The 10,000-nt window shown below is 37.2% G+C and overlaps 1 protein-coding gene across 1 annotated transcript in view; it reads right to left on the minus strand.

Moving 5' to 3' along the window:
• Positions 1-10,000, minus strand: part of axo (axotactin) — a gene marked incomplete at its 3' end in the record, with an annotated part of 81,642 nt that overhangs the window by 52,986 nt on the left and 18,656 nt on the right. Inside the window, 2 exon segments of the mRNA XM_076175635.1 lie at positions 1-92; positions 475-1,220. The exon segment at positions 1-92 is cut by the window's left edge and continues 85 nt beyond it. Of these exon segments, the coding sequence (XP_076031750.1) occupies positions 1-92; positions 475-1,219 (837 nt within the window).

The raw sequence follows: 10,000 nt of genomic DNA on the forward strand, positions 1-10,000 counted from the left end.
GAAGGACCGACACTCTCTGGACTCCAGGTCGAAGTAGAACATCGGGAAATAGCCTCGGCACAATCCAACGTCAGGCTCCTTTTTACAATGTTCTGATGGAGCGTGTTAGTACACAAAGCTAGGTTCAGATTATTTAGATATGCACCATGATAGACAATGGATATATGTGATGCGACAAGAGGTTCTTAACACTCATCTCTATTCATTTTTATCTAAGCCCTCGTAAAATGATGATGCAACAAATAGAAGTAATGATGGTCGTTTAACAAACTATGGTGTATGTATAGTTTCAAAAATATCCCTAAACTACAGCAAGTATAAATGGTTATATTCAAATTGAAGGAAATACTCTAATATATACATATATATATATATATATATATATATATATATATATATATATATATATGTATATATATATATACATATATATATATATATATATATATATATATATATATATATTCATATTACCTTTGAACTCGATGTCCGGTTCCTCAACTGTAGTTTCCCCGTGAGGAAATTTACGTGTTTTGCCTTCAAGAAGTCCTGTTGCAGTTTCTTCAAGAACGTCGCCTTCAGCAGCAGTTTCTGATTCAGTCTCGAATTCCGCTTCGGGAATCTCAGGCTCTGGTTCAGTCTCTGTCTCGACCTCCACCTCCACCTCCGGTTCGGTCTGAACCTCAGGTTCTATCTGGATTTTTAGTTCGTTCTGGGCTTCCGATTCTGTCTCAGGCTCCGTTTCTGTCTCAGGCTCCGTTTCTGTCTCAGGCTCCGTTTCTGTCTCAGGCTCCGGTTCTGTCTCAGGCTCCGGTTCTGTCTCAGGCTCCGGTTCTGTCTCAGGCTCCGGTTCTGTCTCGGGCTCCGCTTCAGCCACCGTATTGGTCTCTGCCTCTGTCTCTGGTTCAGGCTCGTGATCTTGCTCGAGCTGAACCTCTGGTTCGGCCGTAGGCTCCATTCCGGATTCAAGTTCCGGTTCGTTCTCAGTTTCCGGTTCAACTTCCAGAATGGGATCTTCAACCAGATCCGGTTCCGGTAGAGTGGCAGGATCCTCCTCCAGAAGGTTGTCTACAGGTTCTTCGAGAGCCATTTCCTCCTCGGCAGCTTGTCTGGTTTGACGAAGTGAAGACGGCTTCGCGGACGTCGACGCGAGGAGAGCGAGGGCTGTGGCGATCGCCAGGAGCACCTGACGGCGGAACCTCAGGAGTGGGGGCTTCATTCTGTTGGGTGATTTTAATATAGAAAAGTAAACCAAAAATGATTTAAGTTCACATACTTAAAAAAAGGACATCAACATACTGACTTCTTTTCTTTTACTGAGCACCATAATGTTCGGAAAAGAGAAACCCTGGCTTCATTCTTTGAGAGATTCCAAAACCGAAAAATAAGCCTTACACAAAATTTCAAGTCATAATCCAAAGAAAGTGACATTAACATTTGCTAGTCCTTTCGTCGTTGCCTTTTTATATTGAGTACCTTAGATTGACAGTAAACAGAAAGCATGGCCACTTGGATGATAGGAAAAAGAAAAGAACGAAAAAATACTTGAATAGATACATGGATTCAGAAATTTGCTTTACGAAGAGAGGCTCAGGCACCTTAACTTACACTCACTGGAAAGACGCAGAGTGCGGGGTGATCTAATAGAGGTGCTCAAGTGGATCAAAGGCTTAAACAAGGGTGATGCAAACAAGGTCATCATATTAAAACAACAGGGCAGGACTCGCAGTAATGGTTATAAACTGGACAAAATTAGATTTAAAAAGGAAATAGGCAAGAATTGGTTTACTAATAGGGTGGTTGACGAATGGAATAAACTTAGTAACCATGTATTAAGCGCTGAAACGATTAGACAACTTTATGGATGGGGATGAAAGGTGGTGATGGATACGGAGCTGCCTAGTGTAGGCCTTATGGTCTCTTGCAGTCTCCTTCATTCTTATGTTCTTATGTTAAATGCATCAATTTCAACTGCAAGGTGGATATAATAAACGTTTCAAACGAGGCAGTTTAGATAAAATCTAGGAATTTAAAGAAAGAACAAAGGAGAATATGGTTATTAGAGTTTAGCATACTTCCAGCATTGACATATATAATTGTTCATGCTTACTGATACGCCCCTGTTATATCCTAGTCCATTACCAAGTGATCTGATTGAGCTTGCTATCTATTTTAGAAATAAAAGCCTTTCTAGACTAACCTCCTGTCTTCTGTTATATTTCTATATACTTCTCTGATTACCATCAGAAGATTTTATTCATCTGAAGAGAACATTCCCTCCAAACTTAAAATTCTTTAACATTCTTGCTGCGATAACGCAGTTCTTGCAATTTAACAAAACTGAGGGAAAGACACCTTGTTGAAAAGAATTTATTTATCTTTCATAGCCGGCAAGCCTTTCATTCCCTGAATGAAATTATCTTCCGACAGCTGAATTACAAGTTCTATGGCAGTTGAAAGTAGATTTATCTGGTATAACAGGAAAAGGAGATCCACAGACCTCATTCAGATCTTCCTACAAGAGCCACATATGAAATCTAAAAGTCGCTCTGTCCAACAAATGATTAAGTAGCGAGAGGCCTAATTGGTGGCAACCAAAGATATTCAAAAAAAAAAGTGTCGCTCATTGGCAGGTTAGGTAGAGAATGATTTAGACTGGACTCTTCCTTAAACGGACATAGATTACATTTTTTTCTTTTTATAGATAAATAAATATACAAATAAACAAACAAATAAATATATAGATAAATCAGTTGCCCTTAGAGAGCTGCTCTGCAAAAATAATAAAAATTAAATGAATAAGTGAATAGATAAATAAACAAATTAAATAAACGAATGTGTAAATAAATTAAAGATTAATAATAGGAATGCTGATAACGATAATGACAATGATAGTAGTTAAAAAAAAAACACTAATTCGAAGTTAATTGCTAGTATCTTTGATTCAGCATCCGGCCCATTTGCAATTAATCTTTAGATTTTTCTCCGTCAGTGCCACTGTTGAGCGTTAGGCCTCGATCTCGCCTATCAAGCCGGGTACACACACGAGAACAGAAAACCGTATCGTAACAAGGCCGAGTTACATGACAAAGATACGCGTAACAAGGTGTGGAAACGTTGAGTCCCACCTCGATCAGTCGGACCCAGTCCGTGTTTGGAGGTGGTACTGGCAATGGCAAGTTTACCTGTCGTAGCTGCCGCTTATATTTGTATACATTATCATACAGTAAAGAGGAGAAAGGAAAGAATATGGTGGCTGCCAAGTTATACACAAGAAAAATGGAATACAGTGGTCGGGACCTACTCGCAGACATAGGTTTCAAGAAGTTCCTGACCATTACAAAAACTTCGCCAGAATCTCGTCGTAATTTTTGGTAGCACCTAAAATACTGAAGAATGATACACACATGAGACCACCTATCACAGTACAGTAGAAGTTCGTACTTACACTCCGGTTCTTACATACATACATATACCAAGGCTTTTTTCCCCCTTACCAGGGGGGTAGCCAAAAAGGACAAGGCACAAAAACATTCCTACCCATTTCATCCCCGAAAACACTCCACACCCCTCCACCCTCCCTCCCATCTTAGCACCTCCTAGATGACGGGTCATCCCTGCACCCTGTCCACTGCCCTGGGTCAGAAGCAGTGTCGCAGGACACAGCACATCCACAGCAAGGCTGCTTCATTAAATCGGCGACCCCCCCTCTCCGTCCCCCCATATAAAGGAGAGGATGCGGAGAAATCCCTTCGGGCTGCGTCAAAAATTTTTGCTCACACACACTACCTCACCCCCATTCCCCCGTCCAATCCACCTCATGCAATCACAACATTTTCCATATACAACCATTCTCCATTCACCCTTGTCTTCTGTCCTCTCCCGTCCTTCCTCAACCGACATTCCCCTCTTCCCCAAAGCCCCCATCCATCCATCTCATCCTAGGACGTCCCCTTATGTTCACTCCCTCCACATCTGCCTTCCATACCTCTTTTACTAGTCTTTCTTCACTCATTCTTTCCATGTGTCCAAACCATCCTAATACTCTTTCATCCACCCTATCTCCCAGCTCCCTTTCCACCCCTGTTCTCCTCCTCACTTCCTCATTTCTCACTCTATCTAGCCTAGTAACCCCCATCATACTTCTCAGACACTTCATCTCAAACACATTCAAGTTCCTTCTCTCTTCCTCTCTCATGTTCCATGTTTCTGCTCCATACAGTGCTGTTGGCACAATCACTCCTTCATACAGTCTCCTCTTAGCATCCATTCCCAGATTCCTATTCCTCATTACACTTTTTAAACCACCAAGGCATTTACTCGCTTCTCTCAATCTACATTCTACCTCCACCTTCACTCCACCCTTTCCTGCCACATTTGCACCCAAAAATCTTAGCAACAAGAAATTCCTACTCAAATCTGTATTATCTGTTCAAGATTTCAAAACAGTCTGTCAGTGAAATAATGATAGGCGTCGAACACACGTCCCATCCACATTTTGCGTAACCTAACCCTGTAAGATCGTTTGATGCGACACACAAAAACTGACACTGTGGATCGGGAGCGAACATATATGTTTGCTCGGGTATTACGCAATGACGTTACGAGATCCAGTCCAAAAAAAAGGAGTTTTCTTACACGACGGAGTTACGTTACGATGTTCTATTCGCGTTTGTACACCTCTCTTTAAATCCCGGGGTGCAATTGCAATGGCTGCAGATCACAGGCTCTCCACGCCTATAGTACGAGGGTGCTACTTATCCGTAGTTAAACGTTTCCTAACGCTTTCTCTTAACATTATAAAAATACCATGTTAACACCTAAATGAGGTCTCGCCAAATAGTAATAGCAGCCCAAGCCTATTACCAATAAAAAAAAAATTGTAAAAATATTTTAAAAGTAGTTTCACACACGCTTCACTGTTGTCAACTATTGTGAGTTTGAATGGCTAGCAAATGTCTTCGTTTACAGTATTCTAGACTTTCCTAAGAACATTATAATAATATGTCTAACATTTGCATAGATTTAACTTTTCTTAACTCGTCATTTAGCTTCTCAATATATCAGGCAAAAGTAATTTGACACTTGGAGATTCGGAAAAAAAATCGCGTTTCAAGTTAAACTAACGCTCAACATATGACGAGAATCAAATTGATTAAGATTTCAGACCGATCTATTATAAATCGATAAGTTTTGATAACCTTTGATTTATCTAAAAACATTTCACAAACATGTCAATCATAACAGCTTGATATACACGCTGCCACTTATAGTAAATAGTTTTATTCGGTTGTTGCGTTGATCTCTGCCTAGAGAAGAGGTAAGATCTAATTAGGAATTCAATCAACATTGTGATAATGATATGCTTTAACAGACAGACATCGTTCCCAAAGAGTGCGGGGTGATCTAATAGAGGTATTCAAATGGGTCAACGGTTTTAACAAGGATGATCCAGGTAGGACTCGTAGTAATAGATTTAAATTGGGCAAACTTTGTTTTAAGAAGGAAATAGGCATAAACTGGTTTAACAACAGAGTGGCTAACTAACGAAAATGACTTAGTAACGATGTAGTGAGTGCTGAAACAATTGGTTGTTTTGAGATGATTGGATAACTTTACGGATAGGGATAACAGGTGGTAGGGGACATGGGACTGCCTAGTGTACGCCTTATGGTCTCTTACAGTCTCCTCCATTCTTATGTTCTACTGACCTATAGTTCTTGCAGATTAAGTACGGGCTTTGATCTGATTATTCGAGAACCCTTCAGTCAGGAGTTTAACCACGTTGACACGGGACTAGTTTAGCAGCCGATAGTGCTTGCTGCAAATTAACCTATACGGTAAGTGTTCACACTAAGATATTTTGGAGGCAAGTTTACTAACTTTCCGTTGAGATTGGGCAAGTAGAAGAGTAGTTTAGACGTCGGTAGCACCAGTGGCTACTAAACTAGCTAGCCCCATGTCATCGAGGCTTTAGTCCAATCAGCTGCGAAAAATTGCCTCCTCCTTCCGTCTTTAGCCAAAATAAAATGGCTTCGTCCTGAAAGTGATATTCATTTTCATCTATGAGGAGACTTCCTTTACCAATGTTACTGAATAACTGGTTTGTAACAATTCAGCCTGACTAAACTATATTATCTTTTTACTATTACCTAATTTTTTATATTAATGTATTCACTTTACAAATATTATAATTATTCAAAAAAATATGGTCTTGGTTATTTTTGTAAATATGTTATAATTTCTTCATTTACAGCCAAAGTCTAGTCACCTTCCTTATTGCTGGGGTTTTATTAACCTACATGTTAGAACGTTTGTGATCAAAGCCTGTTATCTTATCCTCGAAGGCAGTTACACTGACTGGACATTGATAGTTGGGGTCTCGTTATCATTCATATCACGATCTCTTATATATCAGTAAAACGAATATTTCCTATTGTGCCACACATGACATTTATGAGTGCCACAGGTAGAAAAACTCTGTTTACCAATTCTTACCCAAAAGAGGGGAGCTCAGCTGAGGCAAGAGGCAGTAGTTCCTAAGGGATCAAATCTGGGTTCATGTAATTACGAATCAGGATTGAAGATCTGTTGGCACAAATTAAATTGAATTATGTTTCCGATATGACTTAGCTGCCATATACTGGCTCATATATATGATGCTCACCTTGTGGTTAGGACAAAGTTAGAAATGTCGCGTTACATTATGTGTCGTATAGGACTTGTTACAAGAAAAGGTACGATACCCTGGGAGATTAAGTGACTTTAACGGAATCTAGTTAAAAAATCATATCACCTATAGTCCATTGCCCATGATTTTTTTTCAGATGTACACTTTTTTCTACATATCCATACAATAATGTATGCATGACACATATAAATTTGTGTTTACAATACTAAAGATGAGTTTATATTAGATAATCAAATATAGCATGTTCGCATGATATACGAATATAAGAACTGTGACTGCAACTATTCGAAATGCAAATGCTGATGACGTCACGTCGTCGTTTCTTAAGCTCAGACATGCCCAGGTTATGTAACGCTGTTACAATTAATCAAAATTTCATCTTCCTCGACATGTATGTACCAAAGATATAATCTATGATATATATGAAATGTAATTCTGTTTCCGTGTTAAAAGTGACAAAACTTCTTAAAAGGTTTACTGAGAAGCTATGCTTGACGCCTGGGAGGCGGGCACCAAGCAAGGCTAGCCTCTTACCTTTGTTGTTCTAAGACTCAACTTGATTACTAGTGACGTGAATGCACATCCACGAACCCTCATCCCCTGCCCTATCAGACCTTCATAAGGTGACTTGAACCATTGCAACACAAAATTACCTACTCACCCTAGTGGCAAATTATCACTATATATTTTGACTGCTAACTGCAGTCCTCTTCAGTAGTACAGTGTAGGAAGAGGGTACTATCTTTAAATAGCACGCTATTACTAAAAGAGGAACCAGTGAAGGACCATAAACGACTACAATTACTGACTAGTGACCTCAAGGTCATGTGGTGGAGGATCAGGTGGAAGATCCTGTTAACGATAGGTGTGATCATCAATCCGAATATTATACCCAGCGACTACTGCCTCTTTCAAATATTTATATTAGTAAAGTATTCTATTGGTGGGGATTCAACCATCTTCTTCCTGAACCCACAACCAGATTGATATATGAGAACAACTTTGTTCCAGTCCAGACAGTGAATAAACTGATTCACGTGCTGAAACACTGCAAAACTTTCTTGCCCGTATCTGATCGCACGTTTGCCTTCATTCAGTCTTGTCCCCAAATCTTTCCCTGCTTGACAAATGTAAATGTATATATAATATAATATATATATATATATATATATATATATATATATATATATATATATATAGATAGATATATATATATATACAAGTATATATATATATATATATATATGTATATATATACATATGTATATATATATATATATATATATATATATATATTACTGAGTCGTTTAAAAGTGACTCTGTGAACATAAGAAATACATAAAAGCCCACAATGTCTGAATCCATAGTAAATAAGTTGTTTAAAAGTGACTCAGTGAACATGAAAATTATGTAAATGTCCATATAATGTCTAACTCCATTGTAATACATGTGGACAAACATGAACAATTATTCCTCGTCTATTTCCCCTAACTTCAGTTTTATATACATATATATATATATATATATATATATATATATATATATATATATATATACATACATATATATTTATATATATATATATATATATATATATATATATATATACATATATATGCAATTAAAACACTAGGAACGTGTGTCCCACAGATCAAAGGTAATCACTAATAAAAAGAAACAACCGAAGCAGAACGCTTTCATGTATTACATTTTAACTTCGATCGTAGGAAAAATAATGGAAACTATCATCAGAGATGCTATCGAATATCATTTAGAAAGTAACCGTTTGATAAATGATAGCCAACATGGTTTCAGACGGAAACGTTCTTGCGTGACTAACTTACTCGAATTCTACAACACAGTTGTCTCGAATTATGACAAAAGAAACAATATAGATTTAATATATCTAGACTTTGCAAAAGCTTTTGATACCGTCCCACACGAAAGACTACTTACTAAATTAGCTTTGCATGGAATAAGTGGTAGCCTATTAGGTTGGACTAGTAATTGGTTGAATGGTCGAAAACAGAGAGTTGTTTTAAATGGAAAAACTTCTGGATGGAAAAGTGTTGCAAGTGGAGTTCCTCAGGGTTCCGTTCTTGGGCCACTTCTATTCATAGTATATATAAATGATATAGACCATGGACTAAAATCTCCTGTTACCAAATTTGCTGATGATACAAAAACTGTGCGGAGTGGCAAATGATCACTCAAACCAATTAGATATTCAAGAAGATTTAGATCAATTACAGCAATGGTCTGAAAAGTGGCTAATGAAATTTAACACAAGTAAATGCAAGGTAATGCACATAGGTAAAAATAACAGCAAGTACGATTACAAGTTATTTGGAAATTCCTTAACAAAAGTGGATAGTGAAAAAGATCTCGGCGTAATTATCAGTAACGACCTCAAATCATCCAAGCAGTGTATTTCAGCCTCTGGGAAAGCAAATAAGATTCTGGGATTGATTGCGCGATCTTTTGATTTCAAAAGTCCATCACTCATTAACAAGCTATATAAATCGTTAGTTCGTCCACATTTGGAATATGCTGTTTCCGTATGGTCACCGAATCTCATTAAAGACATTGACAGATTGGAAAAAGTACAACGGCGAGCCACAAAACTGATTCCAAATATCAAAAATAAATCATACGAAAATCGACTTAAGCACATGAATCTGTTTTCCCTAAAAAAGCGTAGACTCAGAGGTGACTTGATACAGGTCTTTAAGATTTTAAAGGGAATTGACAACATCAAAAGTGACCAAATTTTCACATTGAATGAGAATCAGACAAGAAACAATGGTCTCAAACTGTCCGGAAATAGATTCAATTTGGAAGTAGGTAGAAACAACTTTGCCAACCGTGTAGTTAATGAATGGAATAAACTTCCTGCACAGGTAGTGCAATGTAGTTCAGTTCGAAGCTTTAAGAATCATTTAGATAAATACCTAAGTAAGATGCTGTAATTATTATAATTTATGTTATATTATTTGTTTTTGTTTTGTTATAATTTGTCTGTCTGATTTTCATTTATTATTAGTTATATGTCAATTTATTATCATTTACTATTTACCTGTTTGTTTGTTATTCAACTATACCAATGCATTTATGTATTTTAATTGTTATTTACATTGTTATAGTTTTAATTTATTATTAATATGATTTTTTTTTTTTTTTTTTTTTTTTTTTTTTTTTTTTTTTTTTTTTTTTTTTTTTTTTTTTTTTTTTTTTTTTTTTTTTTTTTTTTTTTTTTTTTGCATCCGACCTAGATATGGATCAAAAGGTCTCCTGTCGGCATGCTTTGCC

This window comes from Oratosquilla oratoria, chromosome 37 (assembly GCF_046742065.1).
Source record: "Oratosquilla oratoria isolate Oo_2021 chromosome 37, ASM4674206v1, whole genome shotgun sequence".
Lineage (NCBI taxonomy): Eukaryota > Metazoa > Arthropoda > Malacostraca > Stomatopoda > Squillidae > Oratosquilla > Oratosquilla oratoria.